At 45.0% G+C, this 18,244-nt stretch overlaps 1 protein-coding gene across 1 annotated transcript in view; it reads right to left on the bottom strand.

Annotated features, from left to right (window-relative positions):
* NUP214 (nucleoporin 214) overlaps positions 1-18,244 on the bottom strand; it is a 96,581-nt gene that overhangs the window by 70,190 nt on the left and 8,147 nt on the right. The window contains exons 7-14 of the mRNA XM_040482665.1: positions 17,951-18,054; positions 15,921-16,027; positions 15,212-15,278; positions 11,583-11,709; positions 10,231-10,392; positions 5,551-5,995; positions 3,759-3,931; positions 1,347-1,441 (exon numbers count right to left, since the gene is read on the bottom strand). Of these exons, the coding sequence (XP_040338599.1) occupies positions 1,347-1,441; positions 3,759-3,931; positions 5,551-5,995; positions 10,231-10,392; positions 11,583-11,709; positions 15,212-15,278; positions 15,921-16,027; positions 17,951-18,054 (1,280 nt within the window). The remainder of the gene's footprint in view (positions 1-1,346; positions 1,442-3,758; positions 3,932-5,550; positions 5,996-10,230; positions 10,393-11,582; positions 11,710-15,211; positions 15,279-15,920; positions 16,028-17,950; positions 18,055-18,244) is intronic.

Here is an 18,244-nt window from a genome sequence, read left to right as displayed (position 1 = left end):
GTGAGGATGTATCTGCATTATGTGTGCGTGTATGTGCGTGTGTACCTGACAAGGAACTCTTACGAATCACTAAGACATACACCCCATAAAAGAAGATATTCAACTGGCCAAAACCATATGGAAAAAAGGCTCAATTTTAGCGGTCATCAGGAAAATATTAATTAAAATCATAAAGGACAACAATAAAAAAAATGAAAAATACAAAGACTAGTGAGGATATGGACCAGCTGAACCGCTATATACTCGCGGTGGGAATTTACTAAAGAGAAATCTATGTATATTCTATGGCCCAGCAATTCCATTCCTAGGTGTATGCCCAACAGAAATGCATACGTATGTTCACCCAAAGACATCAACTACCATGGTCACAGCAACGCTATTCGCAATGATTTAAACCCAGAAGCTCTTCAGATGTGTCAAGGGTAGAATAAAGACTTGTAGCATAGCCACCCGATGAATTCCATATAGTCACAACAATATGGATCGATTTCACAAACATGATGTTTGTAAAACCAACTCAACATTACGTTGAGCCAAACACAAGAATACATGCTGTGTTAAAAGAAAGAAAGAAAGAAAGAAAGAAAGAAAGAAAGAAAGAAAGAAAAGAAAAGAAAAGAAAAGAAAAGAAAAGAAAAGAAAAAAAGAAAAGAAAAGAAAAGAAAAGAAAAGAAAAGAAAAGAAAAGAAAAGAAAAGAAAGAAAGAATACCGTGTGAACCCATTTCAGAAAAGGTATGAACAGGCCAAACTAAGCTATGCTGTTAGAAGTCATAGCAGGGAGCTCCCTTGGGCCAGGAGAATGAGTAGAAGGGCATACATGAGGGAGAATTCTGGCATTCTGGTAATGTTCCATCTCTTCCTCCGGGGGTTGGTTGCCAAGGTGAACTCAGCTGGTGTACGGGTATTTTTCCCCCATGTGTATTATGTGTTAACAAAAAAGTAAAATAAACCAAAATCTTATGGAAAGGCACAGAAACAGAGGACCCCGGATAGATTAGTCGGTTACTTTGGAAATGAGAAAAAAAAAAAAGAAAAAGAAAAAGAAAAAAATCAGGTGCTACAGTCCTTTCAGACATAAGGAGAATACAACAAAATGACCAGCACAGCAGGGACAAGCTCAGGAACCAGAAGAGCAGACAATGTTAAGGCTCTGGGGCTGAGATAAATGGCTTTTATGCACACACATTACAAACGTTCAAGGCTCATGTTCTAGTATTTCCCGTCACGTAGTCCCGAGTACTATTTCAAAGATATGGATTCTAAAACACGAACACCCATTTTATAATAAACACATACGACTGTTCGCATGAACAAACACGGCATTGTAAGTTGAGTTTCAACATACCTGGGGAGAGCCTGACTTTGCCACTGGAGGGGTTATCCTGGGTGACTTCTGTACCATTGAGGACGCTGGGCCCGGGCTGCCCTGAGCAGATCGCCCTGCTGGAATAAGAAGGCCGTGAAAACAGCATTTCTTCCCATTCTTGCTCTCAGCGTATGTGTCCTTCACTCAAATAAAAAAAAAAAAAAAAAAAAAAAAAAAAAAGCTTCCCAGTGCCCCTGGCCCTCCTATGATTTCTGTTACTAAGAATGATGTCCACAGTTTTTATTAGCCTGTTCCAAGATAACTAAAAAACACGTATTACATTTTCAGACACGAAACTCTTTTATAAAGCAGATAAAACTGGAATGTCTCTGAAAGTAGGCATGTGCATTTTTGTGCAGGCCCAGGAGGCTGGCCATTTGGCCCATCCTTACTCCCCAGAGGCACCTGCTGCACCTCTGAGAATGAGGAACAAAGTTTAAATAATCCCATCACCTTATAAGAGCTCATAGGGTCTTCAGGACCCTCGAGGAAGCTCCTGGAAGCTTCTAGAACAAGCCTTGCTCTGCTTCACTTTAGACTCCCCTAGGGAGCATTTAAGAAATAAACACACCAAAAACTCACACCTAAACCTCACCTCCAGAGAGACTGATTGAACTGTCAGGGAAGAGATCCCCCAGTGAGTCCAGCATGCTACTGAGGTTGCGATCCAACAACCTAGGACCCTCCAAACTTAAAGAACTAAATAATGGCAGGGGGCATCTGGCTGCCTCCATCGGGTGGAGCATGTGACTCTTGATCTTGGGGTGGTGAGTTCAAACCCCACATTGGGTGTGGAGCCTACTTAAAAATAAATAAAGTAAAATTAAAATTAAACTTAATTTAATTTAAAAATAAATAAAATTTAAAAAATAAATATAAAATAAAATAAAATAAGATAAAATAAAATAAAATAAAATAAAATAAAATAATGGCAATGGAAGGGCAGCGAGATGTGGGTGGTGAGCAGTGCAAAAGGAGACTGTGGACGCTCATCATGGTTCAAATCTTCTCTCCTACACTGAAAACAGATGTGAAAAGACTAAGGCAAGTCTCCTGAACTTTCTAGGTCTGTCTTTCAGAATTTGAGGGAAAGTCCTGGAATGAGGGGATTCTGGTAAACTCCACAGAGCAGCCTTCTCTCCTGAGCAATAGGTAAGGGAGAGGATTTCACGAATTCACGGCTCAATGCCTGCTCAGGATGTTACCAAGATAACATTATTCCTGACACTCAAACACCAAATGGCTACCCAAACACGTCTGGCTAGGTATTATCTCTGGCATTGGTGAAAATAACTCACACCTGGCAAACACCATCCTAACCACATAAGCAAGGAAACATTACTCATGTCAGGACAAAATGAGATCGTGCAATGCAATACACATCACCTATGTGGTATTACCACCCCAAATGTTGAATTGGAATCTCGTCCTATGGAAACAATCAGGTCCAAATTGAGGGCCAGCTCCCTAACTACTGGCCTGACCTCTTCACGAACATCAGTGCTAAGAAAGAGGAACAGGACAAAGAAACGTGTGACACTAACACTAAAGAGAAAAAACTAAAACAGAATACGTGTTCCTTGACTGGAGAGAAAAAAGCCCTAAAGAACACTATTGGGACAACCACAGAAAGGTCAATGTGGGCTACCGATCAGATTATTCAATTTCCTGAGTGTGCTAATGTACCAGGTACCCTTGTATTTGAGAGATACACGCTTAATGTGTTTAGGGGTGAAGGGCCTGCGAAGAACTCTCCAACGTCTTAGGAAAAAAATACATGTTAAAAAATAAAGACACAAAGCAAACGGTGCAAAATGTTACCAAGCATTGCCTTGGCGAAGGGCCCAGTTTTCATTACACAATTTATGCAACCTTTCTGCAGGATGAAAGAAAAAAAGAAAGGCCAGGCACGTCTGTTCATGGAGTTTTACCACGCACTTGGATTCAACTTGGTTATGGTAACTATCACCACTTACAACCTGCGCTCAGTAAATGTGCTTACAGTAGGGATGGGTATGAAAACCCAAAGACAGTCATCAGGGGCGATAAGCTTCACAGCCACCACAGGCTTTTCCTCCTTCACGCCAACTCCACGAATTGTTCCGTAACTGCCCTTTGCGTCCGGCAGGCTGCACGGCATGACAGATGCCACGCAACGAGACGCCGCATCTGAATCGCCAAGTACACTTGGCTCCATGAGAAATGTCAGAGGGCCGAGGGTGGCAGCGTCGAGGCCACTGCAATCCTCCCCAGAGTACGGGCGTCACAGCACATTAGCGTGAGATACAGGAAGCAAGAAAAAATAATCCGGTCTGACTACGTGAGCTAGGATTCCTAACAAGTGAAACAGGCAAATGTAAGAATTCAGGGCCGATTTCCTTAAAATCATACCTGATGCCGAGGGAGAGACCGAGGACTTTGACGACACGGAGCTGGATGCCGAGAGGGGCGTGGGGTGGCTGAGAGGTCCGGAAGCAGCTGGCTTGGAGGCAGAGGGGAACGACAGCGTTGCAGGTGCAGCCTGGGAGCCGATGGCAGGGCTGGAGGGAGCCACAGCAGTGAACCTGAAACGGCGGTCCGACTGCATGAGGAGGGCCCGCACTGAGGCTCCTTCACCCTGGTCCTGACAATGCTACCAAGGGACAACTTACCGTCCCTATGCTTTTGCCTCTGTGAAACAGAAGTGTTCGGCTCTTTTTTTTTTTTTTTAATGTTTATTTATGTTTGAGAGACAGAGTGTGAGCAGGGGAGGGGCAGAGAGAGAGGGAGACACAGACTCTGAAGCAGGCTCCAGGCTCTGAGCTGTCAGCACAGAGCCCGACGCGGGGCTCGAACTCACAAACTGTGAGATCATGACGTGAGCGAAGTCGGACGCTTAACCAACTGAGCCACCCAGGCGCCCCAATGTTTGGCTATTTCTTATAAAAGGGGATCGCTCCAAGGAACCAATGATCTTCTGTGTATTCGGGAGCAAACTACTCAATGAAAATAAGTAGTAGTTGTCACCGGGCTGGTGGTGCGCCATGATCATATGGTGGTTCGTACTCTGCGTTGTGAAAATAAGTAGTAGTTAACATGAAGGAGAAATGAAGTTTATCAGGACATGAAATACTGATCTTCTATTCCATCAAGCTAAGTAAAAAAAGAGAGGCTGGGACTCCATTATTAGGAGAGGCTGGTATTCTTCTCCCAAGGAAATCACTGAGAACTCGCTTTGGGCGATCACCTCCTCTGGGGAGTGAAAAAGACGAAAGGAGATCACTGTCTTTCGGATGCTTACGGGAATGGAAAATTAAGCTTTACCCCACAGGGCAAAGTCTGTCAACAATCTAAATGTCCAGCATCAGATGACCGGCCATATAATTCACGGTACAGCAACAAAATGGAATACCAGGCAACTGTTAGGGTGAGGTGGCTGTGTGGTGACTTGATATCAACAGTGACAATGGCAGCAGCGGTGGTCACAGCCAGCACCGCGTCCATGGCGACAAGAGGTAGCAGAGATGAGTGGGGGAGGGCTGGGAGCGTTACGAGGAACAAGGGATCACTTTCATCAAGGGGCTTTGCGTTCCAGTGGGGAGAACGCAGCCAGAGACAAAGTTAAATAACAAGATAGGAGTGAACTGGGGCGGGGGGGGGGGGGGACGTACATGGAAAGGAAAGTGAAGGATCATGCTAAGGAGTTTGGACAGTCCTCGAAGAACAATGAGAAACCCCCGGGGACTCTCACGTAGGACAGTCACCTGATGTGTGTACAACTTCACAGCTTACTGTGGTGGCTGTCAGAAAGCCGTTCAGAGAGTGAAGGGCGGACACAGGGGGAAAAGGGCTATAAGAGATTCATTCCCCGCACAGGGTGTATGCTCCTTATTGCCTCATTTTGTAAAATAAGGAGTATCTCTTCCATTTTAAATCTGAAAAAGCAAAAACGATCACTTAAATATAAACCCTAATAACTTAAAAAGAAAAATTTCTAAGAGACTCTTCTGGACTCCGTCCCCTGATTAAATGCAAACCTTTTACGTTGTTTGAATTTTTACCATTTGCAAGTATTACTTTGGAAGACAGGAAAAAAGAGGAAATCTATTCATTACTCCACTCACGGTGACTATTTCCAGTGCCTAACACGTGATATTTCCATGCACGCTCCAGCAGAACCACTCTTTCTTCAAGCGCTACTTACTTCTCACTAAGGTTGACCTTGACTGCAGAGGCCGAGGGTGGGAAGGAGGGCTTCATTCCTATGTTTGGAGCAGACGCACTTGGCATCGGTGTGCTTTCCAGGGTGGGCTTAAAACCCGATGATCCAAAGGAGAACGTGCTGGCGGATGGCACCATGGGAGAGGCCACAGGGGTGGACGCTACGGAGGCTTGAGAAGGAGGAGCAAAAGAGAAGGTAGATGTGCCACAACCACTGGAATACGGAGGGGGCTCCCCTGTGGCAGAACCAGATGGCTTCAGGGACGAAGAGCCAAAGGAGAACACAGTAGGGGCTCCAACAGAAGGCAAAGAGAAGGTGGAAGGGGGAGTGGCCAGCGATGGAGGTGGACCAGAGACTGGGGCCGCAGGGCCTGGAGCGTCGAGCTTCTGCGGGGCTTGAGAGGAGGTTGGAGTAGTGGGGGTACTTCCTGCAGTGAACAAAATGGAGAAAAAGGAAGAGAGAAATTAGCACCAAAATAATGGAAGTCTACAGGACAGGGCTCGTGGCAGAATGAAGTCGGAGACAACTGTCCTAGTTCAAGAGGAAAAAAAAAAGAGAGAGAGAAAAGTGGGGGTGACAGACTTTCCGTAACAAATTTTCCACATGGGCAGATGAACAAAACTTTGAAGGGGGGGGTGTCTGGGGGGCTCAGTCAGTTAAGAGTTAGACTCTTGATTTCAGCTCAGGTCATGATCTCACAGTCATGAGACTGAGCCCCATGTTGGGCCCCGCCCTGGGGGGTGGAGCCTGCTTGGAATTCTTTCTCCCCCTCTCTTTCTAACCCCCCCAAGTAAATAAACAAACTTTAAAAAACCAGTAAATTTAAAAAAACAAAACAAAACAAAAACCCAACTTTGAAAGAAAAAGGAAACAAGGAAAGGCATTAGATTAACAGGACTTCATGGACACCCAGCTGAATCCCAGAGCAAGGGAAATGCATCTCTTAATGTTACAGTGAAAAACAAACTATTCTGCAGCATTTCATCAACAATTAGGAGAAAACTTTAAGTCAGACTTCCACTCCCACTTCATAATAGTCCCTAAAAGCAAGTCCAGATAAATTAGAGATATCTACATATATAAACACACGCATATGTACATTTCAAAACCAAGGAGGCAAAAAGTCAGAAAAATTACTGAGAGCCTAACAACTTATAATTTAGAAATGACTGAACAAAAACAAAAACAACAACAAACAAACAAAAAAAAACCACAAAGGAAAAGATTAGGGTTTGACTGCCTAGGGGCACCTAAGTGTCTCAGTCAGTTAAGCATCCAACTCTTGATCTAGGCTCAACTCAGGTCATGATATCGTGGTCCACGGGTTCAAGCCCAGCACAGAGCCTGCCTGGGATTCTGTCTCTCTCTCTGCCCCACCCCTGCTTGCTCACTCTCTCTCTCTCCCTCTCTCTCACAAAATAAATGAGTAAACTTAAAAAATATATATATATTTGACTGTCTAAAGACAGTTACATAACTAAAAGGTAACTAAACAAAAAATCTGTAGCAAACGACAATGTTTTATATTTTTTAAAAAGCTCATACAAATTGTGATAAAGAAATTTCAAGACTCTGATATAATCCAGGAACCTAATTCGCAAAATAGTACATGATTGATCAATCTGCCTAATCAAAGAAATGCAAATGTAAATGAGGCCTATTATTGATTGTTCTCTAAATGATCAAAATTTAAACATGTACAATCCCCTATGTTTGGAAGGGTAAAATAAACCTGAAACCTTTATCTCTAGGTACCTGAGCACAATCTTTTAGAAAACACTTTAGCATTATGTCTCAAAAATCATAAAAAATGGACTCATTCATCCCACTTCTAAGAATAAAGCCTACAAAAATAACCTAAAATAGGAAAAAGACATTTAATGTCTTTTTACACAAATGGTAAAAGATGTCCAATGGAAGAGTAAGCAGTCACTCTTTTCAAAGAATCACAAAGATTAAGAATGTAGGAAACACAATTTAAATTAAAAATCTATACACTAACGATGTATATGATATTTTACAACTACAAAGAAAGATGTTTATGAAAAAACACTAGAAGAGAAGACAAGTTTAAATCTTTTTCTGTTTTCCAGAACTTTCTATAAGGTAACACACTAAACTGCCAAATTGACTCGATAAGTAAGAAAGCAATATTTACTGCCCACACGTTTATATTAATGGGTCTTGATGCTTCCAAACTGAGATGGCAATTAATTTATCTTCACTACGTCAAAACGAAGACCCCAGGAAATTGTCACTTTAGCGGAAGCATAATGCAAACAAATTTATTCTGTTACTACTTCACACAATAAAGACGGAATTGGCAACTGCGAGCTTCTTTGAAGTCACAAACGTATACGTTGTTCATCGCTTCCGTGCACGTTCAGTAGACCCAAGTGAAAAGTACGTGCCAGACCCGAAAGACACCAGAGGCACTGTTCTCCCTGAAAACAGAACCGAGCACATGAAAACCCTCGTGCATTTCTGATCATTCAACCCAGCATCCGCGGAGCAGCAGAGTGGAAATGGACGGAACCGTTAATGCCTTCTGCACCCGCCACCTAGGCTTCAGCGACAGCTGCAGGCCACTCTCTCCCCCTTCGATGGCCCTCTTCCACTCATCTGGCTGTCCCCTCTGGACCAAGCGGGATGGAAGAGGGGGCTTTCTCTAGGAAAGGTGAACAGTAAAACTGGCCTCTGCTTGTGCTCGGGGGTTTAACGGGCTAGTAGCGAAGCCCTTCACAACTGAACTGTGCTCAGAAACAGACGTCACCCTGCAGGCTCCCAACTTCCCAGGGTGCACTGCTTGTCAACAGCCCGCACAACTAAGTGTAGGTAGCCTGGGGTACTCATGAGCACTTCAGGCAAAACCCACTCAAGGGTGCCTGGGTACCTCAGTCTGTTAAGTGTCCGACTCTTGATTTTGACTCGGGTCATGACCCCCCACAGTTCATGAGTTCGAGCCCTGCATGGGGCTCTGTGCTGATAGTGCGGAGCCTGCTTGGGATTCTCTCTTTCTCTCTCTCGCTGCCCCTCCCCTGCTGGTTCGTGCATGGGCGTTCTCTCTCTCTCAAGATAAATAGATAAGCTTAAAAAAAACCCAAAAAACACTCAAAGAGCACACACACTATAAACAATGAGGTCCCCTGCTATCATAGTCTATGTGTGGTGACCTGGTTTACTACTTGGGGACTCACTGCCAAGTGACAGGAGTCCAAGTGTCTTGAGTGGTTCTGTTTATGAACAACTCACTCTGCATCGGGAAGCAGCAAGAAAATACACTGTCCACCTTATCCACCCCGACTGGTCAACACGGTTTTTCTTAGATAGAGAATTGATCACACTATGCACTTCTTTAGCCAGAGAAGTCTTGAAAGTTATATATTCACAGAATTCAAAGAGAAGAGTGGTGAAATTCGACAATATGAAACACTCCCCCTTTATAAAAAGTTTTATACTTCATTCTCACAAGTGATACACTGTCACTGTGAAAAAGCTGAAAATACATATTAGTGTTTACATACGTGCATTTACATACATGAAGAATATGCACCAAAATGCAGACTATGGCTATTGTTTGATGTCTGAGGGACTCTGTTCTTTTTTTAATGTTTGTTTTTGAAAGACAGAGTGTGAGCGAGGAAGGGGCAGAGAGAGGAAGACATGGAATCCAAAGCAGACCCCAGGCTCTGAGCTATCAACACAGAGCCCGATGTGGGGCTGGAACTGGATGCTTAACCAACTGGGCCACCCAGGCACCCCCATGTATGAGGAACTCTTTTTCTTTTTTTTTAATGTTTATTATTTTTGACAGAGACAGAGAGAGAGAGAGAGAGCAAGCAAGGAAGGGGCAGAGAGAGAGGCAGACACAGAATCAGAAGCAGGCTCCAGGCTCTGAACTGTCAGTGCAGAGCCCCATGCGGGGCTCGAACTCACAGACCACGAGATCATGACCTGAGCTGTAGTTGGCCTCCCGACTGAGCCACCCAGGAGCCCCTGTCTGAGGAACTCTTAAGTGATTTTGTATTTTCTAATTTTTTGCCAATAAACGTATACTACTTAAGTAATATTTTCAAAGGGGGGGGGGAACCTAAAGAAAATTAAATATGAACAAAAAGAAAACAAAATCCCATGTTCCCACCACCCAGATAAAAACCATTATTTAGATTTTAATATACACCTTTCTAGTATTTTCCCTAAATACGTATGTATATATGTTTTTTTCTCATAAGAAAGGAATCATAAAGCATATATCACTTTTTCACAATATATTCCACTAGCTGTCAACAGATGCAGCACCAGTAACAGTTACGTGACAGCCACCGCATGCACAATCACATATTTAATCCCTCGGACGAACGTCTTTAGGGTTGAGACCTATAACACAGGGCGCTATAACAGGATATTGTTGCTAAATGACCTGATGGGATCCATTGAGCTGAGCTTCCCTTTCACCAAAGTCAAGGTCAGAGACTAAAGCTTGTGGGCAAGGGGAACCAAGGATGCGCATGTATTCAAGGAAAAGTCAGTCCCTGCCTCATGAAGACAGAACGAGTGGAGGAACAGGACCATTACACATCCCCACACAGTTTCTACCCTTGGGAATAGTCCAGAACAAGCCCACGGTACTCCCCAACTTCCAGCGCAGGAAGAGGCACGCACCTGACGACTTAGGCTGTCGCTCTCCTTCTAATGAGAGTCGCTCTGGCGTCTTGATGAGGGACCTAACCCCAGGATTTTGATTGATCATATAAAATGGACAAAGCACACCATCTGTTGAAAGCAACATAAGAACTGGAGCAGGAGGGAGAGTCTTCTCGTCATCTGTTAAGAAAGAAAACAGAAGTGAAAAAAAGAGCCAAGTCATGAAGGGCCTGGGCGGGAGGGAAAGATCGCCCCAAGCAAGAAGGGGCTGAACAGACGCATCCCAACAGTAAAGCTCAAGCCCCCGTGTTCCAATTCATATCTGAACAGTCTCTCAGGCACCAACTCATTAGAGAGAGCTACTGTCGGGGCGCCTGGGTGGCGCAGTCGGTTAAGTGTCCGACTTCAGCCAGGTCACGATCTCGCGGTCCGTGAGTTCGAGCCCCGCCTCGGGCTCTGGGCTGATGGCTCGGAGCCTGGAGCCTGTTTCCGATTCTGTGTCTCCCTCTCTCTCTGCCCCTCCCCCGTTCATGCTCTGTCTCTCTCTGTCCCAAAAATAAATAAAAAACGTTAAAAAAAAAAAAATTTTTTTAAAAAGAGAGCTACTGTCATTATTGACCGCCCCTACCCTGCTGGACCCTGCAGGGCAGTTGTGGCAGTCTCATGGCAGCCGCGACTGTCCCTAGGCTCCCGCGAGCTTTACAAGTGTGTCTCAGTGTTCACAATATTCCCCTGCCCGAGACCGGCATCTCTAGGAAGGGGCTGATCTAGCAGAAAAGTGACAGACTACAGACATTGGAAAACACACAGAAGGACGCAGAAAGGGGCGTCAAACTACTGTATGCTCATTCACAGTTGAGTCATAAGCATACAGTTTGTCAGTGAAGACTGGAAAAGAATCAAAGTAAATGAGCTAGTAAGACCAAATAACCCGACTAGGGAAAGGAGAGGAACTCAGGTCTTCCACTGCCCCTGCACATTTCGCAGCACAGGAGCTCTGCCACACTTCAGCCGGGGAGAAGACACACTCAGAGCACATACTCAGGCCCGATTTGGAAGCCAAGTGCTTGAGGTGTCCATTCTAATCTGTGTCTTCAAACCAAGCGCTGCTATGGTTTGAAGCGCGTGCGCGCGCACACGCACGCACACACACACACACACACACACACACACACACACACAGTCTGACTCGTCAAAGAGTGTCCGACAAGTTAGGCTAGTGTCATCACCAAACACTCTGTATCATTCAAGCGGAAATGGGCTACCAGAAGTTAAAAGTGCCCTGCAGCGTAGATTATGTCACAAACCCATAGAATGGGATTTAAATATCAACCGTGATCAGAAACTAAACTACATCAGACCACACTTACTGATGGTGATTTCCACTTGGTTAGTATAGTCTATGGCAACTCCCATGGGTAGTGAGTCATCACTCTTGTCTGTTACAGGCAGTTCAGCTCGACTAGAATCCTCCAGGAGCCAAGATTCCCAATTAACCTGGAAGAAAGCAGCAGAAGGTGAAAATGCTGTGTTGGTAAGAGCTCTGCGTTGGTCCTCCTACCATTGTTCAAATAGAAGAGAAGGGAAAAAAAAAACCTCTTGGTTTCGATTTCTTTGTTGACTAGAGTCGGAAATCTGGGAAGATGGTCTAAAAGCCATGAGCGTCCTAGCAAGTGAGGGGTTAATTTTCCAAATCAACCTATCTGCCCCCGGTATACCAAGTCTCTGCCTCGGGAATAAATAACCGCTATCGTGAACACTTTCCGAGGTACCGTCCAACCCAACTAGGTAGATTCCTAAATATGGTGGGTGAATCTCATACCTGCACCAACCAGTCAGCAGCTGCCCCTGGAAATGTGGGACCAGGACCAGGACTTCTAGTTGATGGCTACTGCGGTCTTCCACAAGGTGGCTAATAAAGCTGGCCACATGCTCTATGCTTGCTCATCCACGGAGACAGAAGCACCCTTAGTTCCTGTCTTCCCAGATTGCGGCATCACTTCCTCACACTGGTCCCCCTTCCTGCCTTTGGGGTCCTTGAGAAACCACTAAGTCTTTCCCATAAGCCCTGTTGCTCCTGTCCGCCTGAGTGGGCTGTATTCCTGCCAATAAATAACTTCTGATTTTTAAAAATCACATTTGTCTAACTTTCAGTGTTGGCCCAAACTGGGCAGCATGAATCAAAGGGGAATAATAATGCTCCATGAATAACAGAAAAGCAAAAAGCTGTTGAGGAAAGGGAACACAGTCTTACTCCATGACTTTGCAATGGTGTGAATCACAGTCACATTCATAATAATGTAAACAAAATTGATGTCAACTTTGAAAAACAATCTACACACAAAATAAAGAAGCCTTGGGGCGGCTGCGTGGCTCAGTCGGTCAAGCGTCCGACTCTTGGTTTTGGCTCGGGTCGTGACCTCACAGTTTGCGAGTTTGAGCCTGGCATCAGGTTCTGCACTGACAGTGTGGAGCCTGCTTGGGATTCTCTCTCTTCCTCTTTCTGCCTCTCCCCCGTTCATGCTCTCCCTCTCTCTCTCAAGATAAACTTAAAAAAAATTTTTTTTCAAAATAAAGAAGACTTGATAATCACTACAGAACAGAATGCAAACAATACCAATTTTGATGTTACAAAAGACGAGCCACAGAATGCCAAGAGCTGGAAGGCAGGAGTGGGGGAAGGTGTGCTGAACCAAGGGTTGGGGAGAAGGTATTCCTCCCACAAAGTGGAAGGTCAGAGAACTTCACCGTGTATGGTGATGTCATGAGAAATGAAGGTAAAAAAATGTTACTTATAGTTGCAGAGCCAGCCAACAGAAGAAACTACAATAGGACTGTAACCCTAGTAAGGGAAGGACAAAGATTTCAGGGCCTCAAGTGAGCTATATCCTCACCTGCCACAACAGCCAAGAAGGTCTAAAATTAATAACCACTATCTAGTGATAAGGCAGAGTATTACTTAGGGATAAGGAGGTTAGCTTTTATTTATTTATTTATTTTTTCAACATTTATTTATTTTTGGGACAGAGAGAGCCAGAGCATGAATGGGGGAGGGGCAGAGAGAGAGGGAGACACAGAATCGGAAACAGGCTCCAGGCTCTGAGCCATCAGCCCAGAGCCCGACGCGGGGCTCGAACTCACGAACCGCGAGATCGTGACCTGGCTGAAGTCGGACGCTTAACCGACTGCGCCACCCAGGCGCCCCAAGGAGGTTAGCTTTTAAAAGAAAAACATGCTACAAGTTTGAAAAAAAAAAAAAAAAAAGTCCTCTAAACAGGACTGGATAAGGACAGGGTAGGGCAGGGGTGACTTTTTTCGTTTATAAACCCTTTTCTAGAATTTGATTTTTTAACCACGTACATAAACTGTCTTGATAAGAAACAAAAATATAAGTATATTTAAAGGGTCTTGGGACATAAAATCGTGATATTAAGAAATTGTCACTGAAATCGATCAAAGACTTCAGAGGAGGCTGCTGCATTCAGCCTGTGAACCCCAAGTGGCCCACCCTAGACGCCATGCACTGGACCACCTGGCCATGTGGACAATGATGGGTAAATACTGACCAGTTGGCGAGAAATATGTATCTGTGTGTGGGGTGCACGAGACATTTGTCAACTCAAGGTTCAGGATGCCTGGGTGGCTCAGTCAGTTAAGCGTCCACCTCTTGATTTTGGCTCAGGTCATGATCTCGCAGTTCACGGGTTCAAACCCTGTGTTGGGCTCTGCACTGACCGTGCAGAGCTGGCTTGGGATTCTCTCTCCCTCTCTCTGCCCCTCCCCTGCTCATGCGCGCTTTCTCTCTCACAATAAATGAATCAAACTTAAAAAATAAAGTTTTTCTTTAAAATTCCAGGCGCCAGTTTCAAGAAAACTTTTCTGTTTCAGCACATCTCCTCTGTGGTGACTCCGCGTAACCCACCACAGTTTCGGATGGCGTCACAACCACCTCAGCCCACCTCGTTCGTCTGCAAGGAGGACAAAGTGCAAGAAAGGAGGTGGGCACTTACTTGCACGGGCGCTTTTAGCTTTCTGGTGGTTTTTCAAAGTGAAACAACATATTTCTTTTTTTTTTTATTTAATTTTTTAATGTTTATTAATTTTTGAGAGAGAAAAAGGGAGAAAGCGTGAGTGGGGGAGGGGCAGAGAGAGAGGGAGACACAGATTCTGAAGCAGGCTCCTGGCTCTGAGCCTTCTTCTGCCCAGAGCCCGACACGGGGCTCGAACTCCTGAATGGTGAGACCAGCACCTGAGCCGAAGTTGGACGTTCAAACGATTGAGCCTCCCAGGTGCCTCCCTTTTTAAAAACTTTTAAAAATGTATTTTTTTGAGAGACAGAACACAGCAAGGGAGGGGCAGAAAGAGAGGGAAACACAGACACACAGAATCTGAAGCGGGCTCCAGCCTCTAAGCCGTCAGCACAGAGCCCCACGCAGGGCTCGATGCGGGGCTCGAACCCATGCCCCCCCCACGCCACAAGATCGTAAGCTGAGCCGAAATTGTTAGAAATCGGAAGCTTACCGACTGAGCCACCTAGGCGGCCCCAAAGTGAAACAAAATATTCCTGATGAGTCACGATTTGGTATGATCTGCATGTTTCTCTCCCTTAATCAAGGATGGGTTATAGCTGACTGAATGAAGGGGCAGGTTCAAGCAAGAGCGAAAAAATAAAGGTGATAAAACAAAACAAGGCAGAAAAACCTCCTACATCCAGGCGTGCTCCCGTTGACAGCAGACCTCATCGTATGTTTCCACAGATCAAGAGTGGACCCAGAAAGGACAGAAGGGCTTTGGCTGACAGTGGAGTCTGAAACCCACATGTGTCCATTGTGACATCTCAGCCACCTGGCCCGAGGCGCTCAGTCACATCAGAGAAGCGTCAGCTTTGCCGTCACCCAGGAACTCATTCAAAGGGACGTGGCTTCACCATGGTTTTAACTCCCTCCAGAGTCTTTCTCAGAAAAGTATCACGGAGAAGCGACAAGAGAGTGAAATTTACCTGATCTGTTTGTCGAGCAAGGATACTGACTTCTGTTGAAGCTGCGGATGCTGCCAGCACTAAATCCCTTGGAAGAATAAAAGCAGAAGGCCATTAAACTAAAACACAGCAACAGTTCTAACCCGACTTGAGCCTGAGGTAGCGTCCATAAGGACTTCCTCAAGACGTCAAGGAGGAAGGTGAGGTTTCCTACGTGGCTGAAGAGAGGGGAGAAGATTTTAGATACAAAGCTTAACTTCTTAGTTCACTGGATAAAGCCCTGGAGAGCCGGCCAACTGCCTGACCATTTCCGAGAGACATGACAAAATCACGTCGGAATTTCCAATAAATCTATCGCCCTGTGAACAGAATAATCTGGTGAAATTCCGGACAGAAGCTTTGCTTCAAGCTATCTACCTTTCAAGAGGAAGCCCTTTGCTCTGAGGGAAATTTTTAATATGTTCCTTACATATCAGTATGTATCATTGTCAAGTCATCACCGGGGTTACTGAGAAAACGGGATTTTTAGGATGAGTATTCGATGGAGATAATTCAAGATTGGGGAAACAGGAGTCAGAGAGACATTATCCAGCATCAGAGGAAAATATGTGTGGGGCACCTCGACTCTCCATTCTCCTTTCCTACAGAAAAGAGTTTCAACGTTGGAACCAAGTGGTTCAGGTGGGACCCGACAGAGAGAGGAGGAACCCTTCTCGGGCTCTCGGCTCACCATTCTTCAATGTAACTGAGGTAGTAATGGTGTTTCCTCTCCGTGCAGCTACCATAGCAGGGCTCCATAAAGTTCACAAATATCTCTGGGTGCTTTTCTTCTTTTTTCTACCAGAAACAAAAGGAGAAAAAAAAAAATCCCATGTGCACTTTTTCTTTCATTCTACACAGTTAAGGATCGCAAAAAACAAAACCATTTAAGTTTTATGAAAAAATTCACCCAAAAATCTATGTCCAAGTCCACAGGCACGATATAAAGGCAGAGTGGAGTAGTTCAAGGCACGGGAATGGTGGCCACTGAACAGAACTGTATATACGCTGTTCTGTCACTTTCTGGTTGTGGGCCAGGCACGGACAGATCCCGCAGCCTCTCTGATACCGTTTTCTTATGCACGTAGTGGGCCTGTGGAACTCACTTCACTGCCGTCAAAGGCGGTTTTAAGTGTGAAACAAAATGACACATATAAAGCTTCTAGCCCAGGACATGGAACCCAAGAATCAATAAATGCCAAAGCTGATATTCTCCCTGGGAATAGAACATCTTAACGGGCTCTTCAAATAAGGACTTCATCTGGGGCAACTGGGAATCATGCTGGTGGCAGGAATGGAAACTGCTGTAGCTTTTCTAGAAGATCCTTTGGCAATGCTTTCAAAACCTTAGCAACAAGAGCATACATCACGGAACCAAATTCACTTCCAGGTATTTATCCTACAAGATAAACACAATCACATAAAATGTACACCAAAGGACGTATTGTGGTATTCCTTAAAACGGGAAAACTGCAAACCACCTGAGGATCCAGGAGCGGAAGAAGAGCTAAATAAATCATCTGTCCGAAAAGCCAAAAATAGATGGTATTCAAGGACTTCAAAAGATGCTTACGATTTACCACTAAAACAAGGCTGCGAAACAGAACTAATGCAACTCCCACTTCTGTTATATTTAGACATTTATTTACGTAGTTTTAAATGTTTTTATGCACTTTGAAAACCAGGACTGATTGGAAAGTATATGCGCTGCCTCATTTGTCTTTTTTTAAATGTCCCCGCAACGTAGTCACATTTTGTAGCTCTTGTTATTAATGTTCTTCCCAGTTTTCAAAATGACTCACTCCCTGAGGTCATTCCATTCTCGCTCAAAGGGCTCCTCCTCAGAGGCCTTCCTCGCGCACCCAGTCTGAACTGCAGCCCTGTCATTATCCGCCCGAACCCTTCGCTGTTCCCTCCTTCACCCTTATCATTCCCTGACCTGCACTTCTTTACTGACTATGACTAGCACACTCGTTAGAAATAGAAGACCCTTGGGGCGCCTGGGCGGCTCAGTCGGTTGGGTGTCCGACTTCAGCTCAGGTCACGATCTCGCGGTCCATGAGTTTGAGCCCCGCGTCGGGCTCTGGGCTGATGGCTCGGAGCCTGGAGCCTGCTTCCGATTCTGTGTCTCCCTCTCTCTCTGCCCCTCCCCCGTTCATGCTCTGTCTCTCTCTGTCTCAAAAATAAATAAACATTAAAAAAAAAAAAAAAAAAAGAAATAGAAGACCCACAAAAGCAAGGACTCTGCCTCAGTCACCACGATATTCTCAGCTTTAAAGCAGTGCCTAGCACCCTGCAGGCATCTGATAAACATCTGGTTAAGTATAAACAAGTGGAAGAATTTTAAAAATCAAGGTATTTTCTTGCTTTTCTAAAATATCTTTATCGGCTGCTCCTGAAGCCAAGACCACACTTATGTTAGCTAACTTGACAATCAATCAATCAATCAAATACCTTTATCAGGTTAACACCTACCAGGACTCATAGTTTACGATGTAAGCGAAAGCAAGCTTTATGATTTTCTTCACTTTACGACGAAACGGTAGATTATGCTGTTAAGAGGACACCATCATTTTGGCCCCCACGGCCCATGGTGCCAAGTTTTATGCCTGAAGTCATACCACCGTTGCCAGCAAAAGGAAGCTGGAGCCCAAGCCTTAACCTTTACTAGAAGACCTCTGTGGCTCTCAAAGAACAAAGATGTCCCTTTCACAAACGTACCGGGAGGAGAGCCATCACCACATCTGGAGAAGTTTCCAGGGTCCCATCTGCAGCAGCATAGACGATTGTGAAGACGTAAGTACCGATCCACAGCACATCCAGAACTGAAATACACACACTCTGATAAAGCATCTCACTTTGGGAATAGCTCCTGCGTGTTAAAAAATTAACAGCCCAGGGGCGCCTGGGTGGCGCAGTCGGTTAAGCGTCCGACTTCAGCCAGGTCACGATCTCGCGGTCCGTGAGTTCGAGCCCCGCGTCAGGCTCTGGGCTGATGGCTCAGAGCCTGGAGCA

Source organism: Herpailurus yagouaroundi, unplaced genomic scaffold (genome assembly GCF_014898765.1).
Source record: "Herpailurus yagouaroundi ecotype Mexico unplaced genomic scaffold, PumYag 160, whole genome shotgun sequence".
Lineage (NCBI taxonomy): Eukaryota > Metazoa > Chordata > Mammalia > Carnivora > Felidae > Herpailurus > Herpailurus yagouaroundi.
The sequence above is the reverse complement of the archived record's forward strand: the minus strand, read 5'-3'. Positions and strand labels throughout refer to the sequence as shown.